Genomic DNA, 15,254 nt, shown 5'->3' with positions numbered 1-15,254 from the left:
TAACATTTAAATTAAACATTACCTGTTCTTTTTATTAAATGAGTCAGCTCTTTCCAGTATCTCTTGCCCAATAGTTGGATCTACCGTTCCTGTTTTTGGATCTATCTGGTCAATAAACTCATCACGATGACGTAAAAGGTAGTTGTGCAGATTTCCAAATCGGCAGTATTCCACTATAACCAACAGTTCCTCTGCAATGAAAGGATGTTATCAATGCTCATCATCATCATCATCATCATCATCACCATCACCATCACCATCACCATCACCATCACCATCACCACCACCACTGTTCCTTTAGAATAATTCCCTGAAAGGTTTTTTTATGGCTGAAGTTCCAAATTTTAATGACCTCAGTTTCTTTTGTACAAAGAACGAGTTTTACTTTAGTATTTGTAATGCATGTGAAAGCAAGCAGAAGTTTTCTAAATGTTTGCTAATCATGTAAGTGAGGTGTGACTTCAGTACCAGCTCACTTAATAGGGTGTGGGAAACTGCCGGAAAGCCACATCCAGGCTAGCTGGCACACTGATTTAACATGACAGCTGTCCAGGTGAGTTTTACTTTACTGGTTTTAATGGTGACAAATTAAGATTTTTAAGTTGCTATATCACTTATTAATAATTATATCAAGTTCAGAAAGAAATTACAGTCTTATTGATAGTTCTGTATCTTTTAAGTTCTTGCTACCCTTGGAAATTCCTTTGTTAATGTTGCCATTCTGTGCCATCCTATATCATTGTGTGACAACCTCAAGTATATCTGAAATTCTAGCAGGAACTGCTTCAGTTGTTTTCCCTGGAATGTACTATCAACAGACTTCAATAGCAGTGACACTTCCTGTTTCTAACCAGACTCTCTTCACATTATTGTCAATATTAACGTAACATATGAACTGCAAGAAAGTCAGTGAAGTAGTACAATGGTTGCTTTTTACCCATTTCAAACCAAGCCTGATTATTCCAAGCTGACATACAAAATATGCAAGTTCAAATATGGATTGGCATTTATATTTTTTTAATACAAAATTACAAGAAAAGACGTTTGCATATGTGTGAAAAAGTCACAGCTACTTCACAAAATCTCACGTGCACATTACACTCCATCATGCAATGGGAAACAAACATTGAGCCCAAGAGCACACAAACAATAATGAAGATTCCCTAGGTTTGTGTGCATATTGGAGGTAGCTGTGATCGAGCAACAAACATTACAATGCATTACTTCACCTTCCTTACACAGCTGCACAATCTATTTTTTCCAAAGCATAATCTCACAAGTAATGTTTAACAAAATGATTCAATGTTTAGTTCCCTTCATTAAAAAGCTCCCTCTAGACTCTTCCAGAACTGCCTGAAATTTTAAGAAAATTCAATTCCCTGAGAATCTGACATATCACCATCCAATAATAAAAATAATATATAAATAAGGTGTATACTGAAGTACAGAGACAGGCATCAACAGAAACTGTGCAAACATTAATACATAACATTCTCATGCTGAAGCTAATAAAATTTCATGTTGGACATGGCGTCTTAAGGATATCACCACAGAAGCTTTTATCAAACTGTGCTAACAAATAGAGGCCATGCACCAGGAAAGAGTATCAAAACCAACTGTATTAACTGTTGTAAAATGTGTCTCATTTATCACTGTAACTTATATTTTTACCTATTTGTTTGCTGCCACCATTAGCAGCAAAGCATATTAGCACAAACATTTAAGTTACAAAATTAGGTTTGTTCTCAAGAACCTACTGGAATGCTTAATATTAAAAATTACAAATTTTGGTATAAATTAACTCAATTCTACACTTTCTTTTGCTAGGTTTTGGTACTCTAAACATAAATTTTGATATCAGCTCTATTTCTAAGTCAAAACAAACAACTAAATATCATTTTTAATCTCAGAAGGGACATTACACAAGAACCTCTTCAATTTTTTATACTTACAGCATATAAAAATATTTCAACCATTCAAACAGAGTTGCTATTAGCTAAATAAATAGCACATAAGATTGTAATCATGGAGTAGTTGGTTCAATTTGTGCAAAAAAGTTTACCATTTCACTAATTTTCCACTGCCACAATCATTTGAAAATAACAGCACACAAATGTTCAATGACAAAATTTGCAAATAATAATTTGGACTAAAACATCCCAATTTCAAAATTAATTTTATAGTTCATTTAGAAATAGTACTCACTCTTCGTTATGTTTGTTGTGCATGCTCCGAGCAAGTTTACAACATTCAGATGCTTTCCTAGATGTACCATTATTTTGAGTTCTGATGCTAATGCTTTGATGTACGTATAGTCAGTGTTTCTTTTCACCATTTTAACTGCTACTGTTGTGACAGGTTCTTCTTCCAAGATGCCAAATGCTTCTGCCTTCATAACAACACCAAAAGCTCCAGAACCGAGCTGTTTGCCTATGAATGATAAATAAAGGAAATGTAAGGTAACAAGTGGGAATCACTGATCAAAAAAACTGTCAGAAATATTTATTTCAACAGCACCAAATGAATTAAATTGCAGAAAGTATTTACCTAACATAAGAAAATCTTATTCAAGGGACTCACAATGAGGAGAACCTCCCAAACTTATGAAATAGGTATCCTATTCTATGTTTTTCTGGCACATTTTAAAGCTTTAATATGCTTACACAACATGAGAATTAACGCATGTAGATTTAATAATCAATCTACATTCTAGGGTACATGAAGGCTTCAACAATGCAGATGTAGTAAAGAATTTCAACGCTCAGTATAATAAAATATGCTGAAGTTTAGTAGTATGCAACACACTCATGATAATATGTATGTGAATTTTTTCTACTAAGAAACTCATTGAAAAAAATTAAGTAATTGTCCATGAATCAGCCATTTGGGCCAGCATTATAAGTTGTCCATAAGAACTGGCCCCTCTTTGGTTTTCTTCACACTTACCGCATCTGAAGGCCAGTGCATGGCCATCTGTTTCTAAAACCGTAATTGCCATATTTTTACAGGTGTTAAGGTGATAAGAAATAAATGCATCAGGGTGGCACTGACAAAGCTGTGACTTCCATTCCCTTCAATGATTATCAGATGTGAGTCACTACTATGTGATGAAAGCGAAAACATGTTCCTAATTGCTTTATTATTTAAATATGAAGGTTCACACAATTTAAAATCTGCGAGTATGCAAAGATGTATATGTACCAATATGTACATTGTAAATACCTTCCTCTCCATGTACTGCACTCTAATGAACCATAGACATTAGAGGATTCATGTCACTATGACTGACTGGTACTTTTAATGCATGCTAATACAGGTTAATTTTAATGGCATTAATACATGCCTGATGTATGTGTAGTAACACCCATAAAAGCAGCAGGTGTAATTTCAACTGTGATTGTGCCACATCTTTTCAAAAATTTTTAATAACCAGTTACATTGTTTTAGACCTGTGTCTGAATGCCAATTTAAGTAGTGAATATTTGCCACAGTTTATTTTTTTCCTTTATTACCTTGGCTTCATAATGTAGTTTCCAGAAAAGTGCACTCTGAATCTCTAAACAAGAAATGTGTGTCTTTATGTTTAATCTTAGAAGGTACCCAACTAGATAGTTTACATTAACTGTACACAAACTACGTACTCCATTTTTGTGTAGCAATGGTGCTCTACACAGCCCAATATTTGTAATGTGTGGCCCTTGGAATTACAGAGTCTAACATATTTAATGAAATCAATATCTTTATTATATCTTAGTTCTCTGTGCAGTTAACTTTTCCTTAAACTGGAAATTTTTATGCCCTGGGTAATCCACTTTAATTTATTTGTTATTTTATTGCTGCAGAGTAAGTGGAAATGTTTCATTGAAGATACCAAGAAAACTACTTAGCAATTTATCAAGGTTTCCATCACCTAAGTTACAACGATCAAAAGACCATGTTTTCACTTTTAGCTTCTCACAAAATGTTAGCAAGTTTTCTTAGCTAAAGTTCCTGCTCATATTGATTCTCATAAGTGAAATGTTCCTATCTGTCTGTGGCAGCTCAATGCACAACACACAATGATCTGAAATACCTAAATCTAGACAAAATTTATACACATCTTACCTTAGGGGGAAAAAAGGACAGGTATACACTCGCGCGCACACACACACACACACACATCCATCCACACATACACAGACACAAGCAGACATTTGTAAAGGCAAAGAGTTATACACATCTTCATATACATAATTAATTATATTGCTGGCTGCCCATTGTCTCTGGTAGATTCAAAGAAATTCAATTTGAAACCATATTTCTTTACCAAGCCAGTGAATCTTTAAGTGTGGCTACTCTCACATGTGTATCAATATTAAAAATCAGCAGCCATTACATTTTTTTCCTCTACAAAGGTCTTCTAGCATGATTTGAAGCTTAGATAAGAATAGTTCTATTGTTGGTGTCCGTGGAGTTCTCTATACTTATATTAGTATAACATTTGCTAGTGAGTCCACCATTTCTACACAACAGCTCTCAAACTCATTCTTCATTTACATAATTAATACAGTTTCTGGTATCATAATTTATATCACTATGCAGAAGTATACATGAGCCTCCACATGACATGTTTCTTCTGCAAAAGCTACTTGCTAATCTGAGGTTCTGTATTTTGTTTAGAATTTTAATTATGTCCTCAGTACACCAGTGCTCATGTAAATAAACAACTCTAATAGTTGCACATTCTGACAGAATAATTTCCAATTCTTCTATTTTGGAGATTTTATTGTTTGAAGCATCAGTGTTTAAACAATTTTTATTCCAGGGGATAACGTATCTACTTTGACTATTAGTTATGGGCCTTAACATATTTCTTGCCAGATAATGGTTTGGTTTTGTCTTTCTTAATGCTACACCAATTTTTTCAACCCCATCACTACTTATCACTTTCTCTTATTTTTTATGATCTGGCAAATACTTATGAACATCTTACTGATATTTTTGAGTCCAACCTATTCAGATGTAGACCATCTTTGGCAAGACACTTTGCACTCAGAAATTTACTAGGATCAATAAAAATGACTCTTAGTTTATTGAACTGTTTTTTCAATATTGCCATTTATTCTCTGCACATAGGTGTCACTCACTGATCTCCTGTATAAAATGCCAGTTATTATTATTATTATTATTATTATTATTATTATTATTATTATTATTATTATTCTGGAATTTGAGTAGTTTTCTGGCTGTTCGGATGAGGTTCCTTGTGTGGCTTACAATTTCTTCTTGAGTTTAACACATTGTTGGCGTGTGTCTGCAAATGATGCATCCTTATTTCTGGTCGAACATCAATTTCAGTCCTATTATAATGATTCTTTCTGTTTTTTGTGTGTGTACATTACATTGGTCCACTTATATTTGTTTGGTTATTCTGTACCTTCAGTTTCATTCGTAATGGCGGCTGAATTTTTTCGGGGTTTGTCAGTTGTATCACTCTGCGTATTTGGCTGTGTAGGTCCATCTAGTACTGTGCTGCACATGTTAGTGCTGTATTTATCCATCTTTGTTGTTTTCCCTTTAATGAAGGTCAGTCTCCTGAAGTTGGACCATTATGGAATACAGGGAGTAGTTCACAATTGGTTCACCTCTTACTTTAATAACAGATGGCAAAACGTCATTCTCCAGAGTGTTGAGAATGGCTATGATGTTGGGCTTGCATGAGGCACCATTAAATGGGAGGAGTCCCAGGGATTAGCGCTGGGGCCACTCCTGTTCCTTATTTATATAAATGATACGCCCTCTAGTATTACAGGTGATTCTATGATATTTCTGTTTGCTGATGACACAAGCTTCGTAGTAAAGTATGTTGTGTGCAACACTGGCACAGTTTCAAATAGTGCAGTTCGAGATATAAGTTTATGGCTTGTAAAAAATAAGCCAAAGCAAAATCACAATAAGAGTCAGTTTTTAGTTTCTAACACACAATTCAACAAAACCCGATGTGGAATTTCACAAACTAGGCATATGATTAGTGAAACTGAACAGTTCAAATTTCTAGGCTTCAGATAGGAAACGGTCATGGGAAGTCCATGCTTAGGATCTTGTTCAAAGAATAATGCTGCCATTTTCACTATTCGAACCGTGTTTGAAGTAAGCGATAGTTCAACACAAAAAGTAGTCTACTTTGCCTATTTTCATTTGCTTATGACATATGGTATTGGAAAGTCGTGCAGTATACTGCTGAATCGATTTTCAATAAGGTACCCCAAGAATTCAAAACATCTTAAGAGTAATCTAAGCACTTTCAAATCAAAACTGAACAGTTTCCTCATGGGTCAATCCTCCTATTCTGTCGAGCAGTTCCTCGAAAAATTAAGTTGATCCTCATGTTATATTGTTGATTGTGTTTACATAAATTTATGGCTTGTCTTTTTTTGGGTTCATACCATTTTATTTTATATTTTGTGTGTTGTTATTTTTATGTTGTAATTTCATGTGACCCCAGAGAGTACCTTCCACACTGTACCCTTAAGAGTATGCACTTCACGAGCAAATTGACAAGTGTTTATTGCTGGGTGACGGGCCACACCATCCAAAACCATCCCCTCGATGTCTGATGTTCAGACATGTCTTTGACAGTAACCTTGGCCTCCTCTCTCTGGTGTGAACAACCCCATCTCTCGTAAGCTGGTATCCATAAAAAATGAACTAATTCCAGTTAGGATGAAGCCCGTTTGACAAGTGTTCTCTGTAAATCCATACTGCTTTGTGGGCACTACACCCTGCTGCACCATATGTTATATGCACATCTGTAAACTCTTGTGATGAGTAATGTTCTCATCTCAATATAATCACGTGTGGACCCACTATCACCTGTTTAGATTTGACCCAAAAGGTTTGAGACATCCTCTAAGTTACATCTAATACAAATTTAAGTGATAGGAAGCCCTTCCAGAAAGAATTTCTCTGGATACTTACATTACACAGAAGTGAAACATAAATGTTATACAGCAAAGGCAAAAAGAAAATAGAAACTTTTGAAATGGGCTGCTACAGACAAAGTCTAAAGATTTGTTGGAAAGATTGCTTATGTAATGAAAAGGTACTGAATTGAATTGGGAGATAAGGGAGTCACTGTTCAGAACAAAGACTGGTTTGATGCAGCTCTCCATGCTGCTATCCCACCTGCACAAGCCTTGTTATCTCCAAATAATTAATGCAACTTGCATCCTTTTGAAACTGCTTACCGTATATGTCTCTCGGTCTCCCTCTACAATTTGTACCACCCACACTTCCCTTCAACAATAAACTGATGATTCCTTTCTGTCTCAGAAAGTGTCCCATCAACTGATTCTGTCTTTTAGACAATTAAGGCCACAAATTTCTTTTCTCCCCAATTTTGTTCGGAATTTCATTAGTTATGCAATCAACCCATCTAATCTTCAGCATTCTTCTGTAGCATCACATTTCAAAATATTCTCTTCTCTTCTCATCTCATCTGGACTGTTTATCACCAATGTTTCACTTCTGTACAAGGCTACACTCCAGATAAATAACTTCAGAAAAGACTTCCTAATCTTTAATTTATATTTGATGTTAAGAATTATTTTTTTCTGATGCCTTTCTTGGCATTGCCAGTCTACATTTTACATCCAATCTACTTTGGCCATCATTTATTTTACTGCCAAAATATCAAAAATATCTATTACTTTTAGTGTATTGTTTCATAATCTAATTCCCTCAATATCGACTGATTTAATTTGACTACATTCCATTACCCTTGTCTTGCTTTTGTTGATATTCACCTTATCTCCTCTTTTTGAGACACTGACCTTGCCTTCAACTGCTCCTCCAAGTCCTTTGCTGTCTCTTGACAGCACTACAATGTCAGCTGCAAACCTCCGTTTTTATCTCTTCTCCCTGAACTTTAATTCTGTCTCAAGTTTTTCTTTGGTTTCTGTTACTGACTAGTCAACACACAGACTGAACAGCAATGTAGATATGCTGCAACCCTGTCTCACACCATTCTTAGACAGGGCTTCTCTTTCGTGACTTCTGACCATTATAGCCGCTGTCTTCTTCTTGTCGTCTTCTCGCTGTCTTCTTCTTGTTGTAAATAACCATTCACTTCCAGTATTTGATCTACTAATTTCAAAAGTTTTGAAGAATGTACTCCAGTGAATGTTGCCAAAAGCCTAAGTCTTTAAATGTTATAAACATAGGTTTGTCTTTCTTTAACCTATCTCATAATATAAATCGTAGGGTCAGTATTGCCTCGCATGTTCCCACTTTCCTCTGGAACCCGAACTTATCTTCCCTAAGGTCAGCTTCTACCTGTTTCTCCATTCTTCTGTAAATTACTCATGTACGTATTTTGCAACCATGATTTATTAAACAGATAGTTTGGTGACATTCACACCTGTCAGCACTTACTTTCTTTGGAACTGGAGTATTACATTCTTCCTGAAGTCCGAGGGTATTTTGTGCACTGGGTGGAGTAGTGGAGTAGTTTTGTCTTGGCTGGCTCTCCCAAGGGCATCAGTAGTTCTGAAGGTATGTTCCTACTCCATGGGCCTTGTTTTGACTTAGGGCTTTCAGTGCTCTGTCAAATCATTCTCACAGTACCATATATCCCATCTCATTATGTATTTCCACTTCCCTTTCCATCATATTGCCTTCAAGTTTACCTCTATATATTCCTTCCAGCTTTCAGCTTCTCTTCTGTTCTTAGTACTGGTTTTTCATTTGAGCTTTTAATATTTGTACAAATACTTTTCTTCTCTCCAAAGGTCTCTCCAATTTTCCTATAGTCAGTATCCATCTTTGCATTAGTTATAAATACTTCTATAGACTTGTGTATTTCTCCTAGCTGTTCCTGTTTAGCAATTCCACACTCTGTCAATTCTGTTTTTTAGGCACCTTTATTCCCTATCACACTTTTTATTTGCTGCATTTTATATTTTCTCCTTTCATCAGTTAAACTCAATATCTCATATTGTCCGAGTATTTCTGCTAGGTTTTGTCTTTTTATCCATTTGATCTGCTGTCTTTACCATTTCATCTTTCAAAGCTACTCATTCATCTTCCATTGCATTCTTTCCATTCAACTGTTGCCTAAGGTCTTCTCATACTCTCAACAATCTCCCGTTCTTTTAAATTATTCAAATCCCATCTCCTTAACTTCCTAACTTTTTGCAGTTTCTTCAGTTTTAATCAGAGTTCCTAGCCAATAAATTGTTGTCAGACTCCACATCCTCCCCTGAAAATGCCTTACTGTGAAAAATCTGGTTCCAAAATCTCTGTCTTAACATTATATAACCAATCTGAAACCTTCTGGTGTCTTCAGATCTCTTTCACATATACAGTCTTCTTATGCAATTCTTAAACCAAGTGTAGGCAGTGATTAAATTACACCCTGTGCAAAATTCTACCAAGCAGTTTTATCTTCCATTCCTTTCTTCCTTTTCCTATGATCAAATTCCATTCGTCACAACAATTAAAATTTTCCTCTCCCTTAACTATGTGAATAATTTTTTTTATTTTGTCACACATTCTTTCAGCATCTTTGTCATCAAGCTAGGTGGCATATTCACTATTACTAATGTGGTGGATGTTGGCTTGATGATCTGTGTTCACTGTGCTGTTCATAACACAGCTTACCTGCATTCCTATTTTTTTTATTCATTTATAGACCTATTCCTGCATCATCCCTACTTCATTTTGTATTTATAACTGCATGCTCACCTGATCACAAGTTCTGTTCATCCTGCCATTGAACTACACTAATTCCCACTACATCTGAATTAAACTTTTGCATTTACCTTCCTGAATTCTATAAGCAACCTACCTAAATTAGGAATCTTAACATTCCATGCTCTGATCGGTAAAGTGCCAGGATGTTCTTCCTGATGACGAAATGCCCTTGTTTAGTCCATGCTCAGAGATCCAAATGGGTGACACTTTACCTCCAGAATATTTTACCCAAGAGGATGCAACCATCATTAACCCTACAGTGGAGCTGCATACCCCCCAGGAAAAATAATAGCTGTAGCTTTCCCTTGCATTGAACGTGGACGTGTGTGTGTGTGTGTGTGTGTGTGTGTGTGTGTGTGTGTGTGTGTGTGTGTGTGTGTGAGAGAGAGAGAGAGAGAGAGAGAGAGAGAGAGAGAGAGAGAGAGAGAGAGAGAGAGAGAGAGTATACCCGTCCTTTTTTCCCCCCTAAGGTAAGTCTTTCCGCTCCCAGGATTGGAATGACTCCTTACCCTCTCTCTTAAAACCCGCATCCTTTCGTCTTTCCCTCTCCTTCCCTCTTTCCTGACGAAGCAACCGTTGGTTGTGAAAGCTTGAAATTGTGTGTGTTTTTTTTATTGTGTCTATCTTTGTTTTTAATATAATTATAGATTTCTGTAGTTGTATATATACATTTGGATGTAGCTGTATTGCGTTGATGCACTGGTGCATATTGTGTGGTATGACTCCCGTAGTTGATAGTATAATTGGTATGATGTCAACTTTATCCTGATGCCACGTGTCCTTGACTTCTTCAGTCAGTTGGATGTATTTTTCAATTTTTTCTCCTGTTTTCTTCTGTGTATTTGTTGTATTGGGTATGGATATTTCGATTAGTTGTGTTAATTTCTTCTTTTTATTGGTGCGTATGATGTCAGGTTTGTTATGTGGTGGTGTTTTATCTGTTATAATGGTTCGGTTCCAGTATAATTTGTATTCATCATTTTCCAGTACATTTTGTGGTGCATACTTGTACGTGGGAACGTGTTGTTTTATTAGTTTATGTTGTATGGCAAGTTGTTGATGTATTATTTTTGCTACACTGTCATGTCTTCTGGGGTATTCTGTATTTGCTAGTATTGTACATCCGCTTGTGATGTGATCTACTGTTTCTGTTTGTTGTTTGCAAAGTCTGCATTTATCTGTTGTGGTATTGGGATCTTTAATAATATGCTTGCTGTAATATCTGGTGTTTATTGTTTGATCCTGTATTGCAATCATGAATCCTTCCGTCTCACTGTATATATTGCCTTTTCTTAGCCATGTGTTGGATGCGTCTTGATCGATGTGTGGCTGTGTTAGATGATACGGGTGCTTGCCATGTAGTGTTTTCTTTTTCCAATTTACTTTCTACGTATCCGTTGATGTTATGTGATCTAAAGGGTTGTAGAAGTGGTTTTGAAATTGCAGTGGTGTAGCCGATGTATTTATATGAGTGATTGCTTTGTGTACTTTGCTAGTTTCTGCACGTTCTAGAAAGAATTTTCTTAAATTGTCTACCTGTCCATAATGTAGGTTTTTTATGTCGATAAATCCTCTTCCTCCTTCCTTTCTGCTTAATGTGAATCTTTCTGTTGCTGAATGTATGTGATGTATTCTATATTTGTGGCATTGTGATCGTGTAAGTGTATCGAGTGCTTCTAGGTCTGCGTTACTCCATTTCACTACTCCAAATGAATAGGTCAATATTAGTATAGCGTAAGTATTTATAGCTTTTGTCTTGTTTCTTGCTGTCAATTCTGTTTTCAGTATTTTTGTTAGTCTTTGTCTATATTTTTCTTTTAGTTCTTCTTTAATATTTGTATTATCTATTCCTATTTTTTGTCTGTATCCTAGATATTTATAGGCATCTGTTTTCTCCATCGCTTCTATGCAGTCGCTGTGGTTATCCAATATGTAATCATCTTGTTTAATGTGTTTTCCCTTGACTATGCTATTTTTCTTACATTTGTCTGTTCCAAAAGCCATATTATATCATTGCTGAATACTTCTGTTATCTCTAGTAATTGGTTGAGTTGTTGATTTGTTGCTGCCAGTAGTTTTAGATCATCCATGTATAGCAAATGTGTGATTTTGTGTGGGTATGTTCCAGAAACATTGTATCCATAATTTTTATTGTTTAGCATGTTGGATAGGGGGTTCAGAGCAAGGCAGAACCAGAAAGGACTTAATGAGTCTCCTTGGTATATTCCACACTTAATCTGTATTGGCTGTGATGTGATATTTGAATGTGTTTGGATATTAAGTGTGGTTTTCCAATTTTTCATTACTACGTTTAGGAACTGTATTAATTTAGGATCTACTTTGTATATTTCCAATATTTGTAGTAACCATGAATGGGGTACACTATCAAAAGCTTTTTGGTAATCAATGTATGCGTAGTGTAGCGACCTTTGTTTAGTTTTAGCTTGATATGTCACTTCTGTATCTATTATCAGTTGCTCTTCTCATCCTCGTGCTCCTTTGCAACAGCTTTTTTGTTCTTCATTTATAATTTTGTTCTGTGTTGTATGTGTCATTAATTTCTGTGTAATGACTGAAGTTAATATTTTGTATATTGTTGGTAGGCATGTTATGGGGCGATATTTTGCTGGGTTTGTTGTGTCTGCTTGATCTTTAGGTTTCAGGTAAGTTATTCCATGTGTAAGTGTATCAGGGAATGTGTATGGGTCTGCAATGTAACTGTTAAATAATTTATATTTAAAAACAAAGATGATGTGACTTACCATACAAAAGCACTGGCAGGTCGATAGCAAAACAAACAAACACATACATACACACAAAATTCAAGCTTTCGCAACGAACGGTTGCTTCATCAGGAAAGAGGGAAGGAGAGGGAAAGACTAAAGGATGTGGGTTTTAAGGGAGAGGGTAAGGAGTCATTCCAATCCCGGGAGCGGAAAGACCTACCTTAGGGGGAAAAAAGGACAGGTATACACTCGCGCGCACACACACACACACACACACACACACACACACACACACACACACACACACAAGCAGACATTTGTAAAGGCAAAGAGTTTGGGCAGAGATGTCAGTCGAGGCGGAAGTACAGAGGCAAAGATGTATAGTAGATTACAGTAAAAAGGAGAAGGTGAATACAAAGTGAACCTACTGGCAAAAACAGAAAGAGAAAATAAGACGACAGAAAAGATTTCGAAATGCAACAGGTGTTTGTTTGTGTTTCTACCGACCTGCCAGCGCTTTTGTATGGTAAGTCACATCATCTTTGTTTTTAAATATATTTTTCCCGTGTGGAATGTTTCCCTCTATTATATTCATATCATTAATTTGAACCCAACAATCATGTTTGTTATTGTCACTGTTGCATTTGGAAATCTTTTCTGTCGTCTTATTTTCTCTTTCTGCTTTTGCCAGTAGATTCACTTTGTATTCACCTTCTCCTTTTTACCGTAATCTACTATATATCTTTGCCTCTGTACTTCCGCCTCGACTGACATCTCTGCCCAAACTCTTTGCCTTTACAATTGTCTGCTTGTGTCTGTGTATGTGCGGATGGATATGTGTGTGTGTGTGTGTGTGTGTGTGTGTGTGTGTGTGTGTGTGTGTGTGTGTGTGTGTGTGTGTGCGCGCGCGCGAGAGAGAGAGAGTGTATACCTGTTTTTTTTCCCCCTAAGGTAAGTCCTTCTGCTTCCGGGATTGGAATGACTCCTTACCCTCTCCCTTAAAACCCACATCCTTTAGTCTTTCCCTCTCCTTCCCTCTTTCCTGATGAAGCAACCGTTTGTTGCGAAAGCTTGAATTTTGTGTGTATGTATATGTTTGTTTGTGTTTCTATCGACCTGCCAGCGCTTTTGTATGGTAAGTCACATCATCCTTGTTTTTGAATATATTTTTCCCATGTGGAATGTTTCCCTCTATTATATTAAATAATTTAGTTAGTTGTGAATGTGTTGAGGTGAACTACTTTAGCCAGAAATTTGCTATTTTATCTTTTCCAGGGGCTTTCCAATTGTGCGTAGAATTAATTGCTTGGGTGACTTCATGTTGCAAAATTACCACTTCAGGCATTTGTGGTATCATCTTGTATGTGTGTGTTTCTGCTTGTATCCACCATGCATGTCTCATGTTGTACCAGGTTTGACCATATGTTGCTCTAGAAGTGTTCCATGTCTGTTATATTTGGTGGATTGTCTATTTTAATGTGTGTGTTATCTACTGTCTGGTAAATTCTTTTGGTTTGTGTTGAATGTTTTGTTTTGTTTCCTTCTATTTTCACTTTTTTTGTATCTTCTAAGTCGTCGTAATTTTGGCTTCTGTTCATCTATTTGCTCTATCGCTTCTTGTTGTGAGATTTTACCTAACCTTTTTCGTTTTTTGTCTGATATTTCATTTCTTATAAATTGTGTTAGCTGTCCGATGTCTTCTCAGTTTTTCTATTCTGATCTGTAGCCTGTGTTGCCATGCTGGTTTTGCAGGTTCCTTCTGTGTGTTGGTTGGTTCCGATATCTGCCTAGTATGTATATTTAGTGTAGTGAGTGCTCCTATATAAACCAGTAGTTGTAACTCTTCCATAGTAGTATTTTCATTTATTTTGTTGTGTATGATTGTGTTGATAGTTGTTATTGTTGTTTCAACTTGTGGGTTATTTGGTGGTCTATGCAAGAATGGTCTAATGTCTGTATTTGTGTATTTGTATTCTATATATGTCAGCTGAAATTTTTCTTCTATATCTAACATCTGTGTCACTTCGTGTTCTATTTGTGCTTGTTCTGGTGGCTGTCTTAAGATTTCGTTTTCCTCTGATTGTTTAATTGATGCGTGTTGTTCTTGGTTTGTTTGCTCTGGGATGTTTGAATCCTTACTGTATTTTCTTCTTCTTCTGACTGTACATTATTTTGTTCCAGTATTTGTTGTACTTGTTGTTTGATGCTTTCTAATTCTGACTGGGGTATCCTGTTATTTGTGATTATTACACGGATCTGATCAGCTAGTCATTGTTCTGTTAAAAATTTTAATTCTGGGTATCTGGTAATAAATGTTGTGTATACTTGTGATCTGTATCCAGTTGTGTTGGTTCCTAGGTTTGTTGCTTGGTAATAACAGAACATGAGGTGTCGATTAACTTCATCTGACCATCTCATCCTCTGTCTTTGTTTTCCTTCTAGGGTGGTTGCAGGAAGCATGTCCTGCAAAACACCTCTATTTGGATTTAAATCATTTTCCGTGTGGCTAGCAGTGTTGTTACCATTATGGACGGGCATAGGGTTCATGCGCCGTCCCCGACCATGACAGCGCTAGTCCGAGGCTTCACTAGTTCTGTCCTGAACCAACTAATCACACTAAAGGGGGGGGGGGGTTAGCCCTATTAGTGGTTTGTTCTTTTCATCACCTTTTATGACTGGCGGAACATACCGGAGGCCTATTCTTTTCCCGGGCCTCCATATTATCATCATCATTATTATTATTATTAGTATTATTATTAATCCAGATGCTAGCAAGTTTTTTCTTTCTTTTGTGTG

The 15,254-nt window shown here is 36.2% G+C and overlaps 1 protein-coding gene across 3 annotated transcripts in view; it reads right to left on the bottom strand.

The window, feature by feature from the left end:
- The window catches only part of LOC126095181 (vascular endothelial growth factor receptor 1), a 549,049-nt gene that overhangs the window by 47,136 nt on the left and 486,659 nt on the right, over positions 1-15,254 (bottom strand). For all 3 annotated transcript variants that reach the window (XM_049909913.1, XM_049909914.1, XM_049909915.1), the window contains 2 exons: positions 2,206-2,430; positions 23-191 (listed from right to left, as the gene is read on the bottom strand). In XM_049909913.1, coding sequence (XP_049765870.1) covers positions 23-191; positions 2,206-2,430 — 394 coding nt within the window. The remainder of the gene's footprint in view (positions 1-22; positions 192-2,205; positions 2,431-15,254) is intronic.

Source organism: Schistocerca cancellata, chromosome 8, assembly GCF_023864275.1.
Source record: "Schistocerca cancellata isolate TAMUIC-IGC-003103 chromosome 8, iqSchCanc2.1, whole genome shotgun sequence".
In the NCBI taxonomy this organism is placed as follows: Eukaryota; Metazoa; Arthropoda; class Insecta; order Orthoptera; family Acrididae; genus Schistocerca; species Schistocerca cancellata.
Note: the sequence above shows the minus strand (reverse complement) of the source record. Positions and strands in the feature narration are given on the sequence as shown.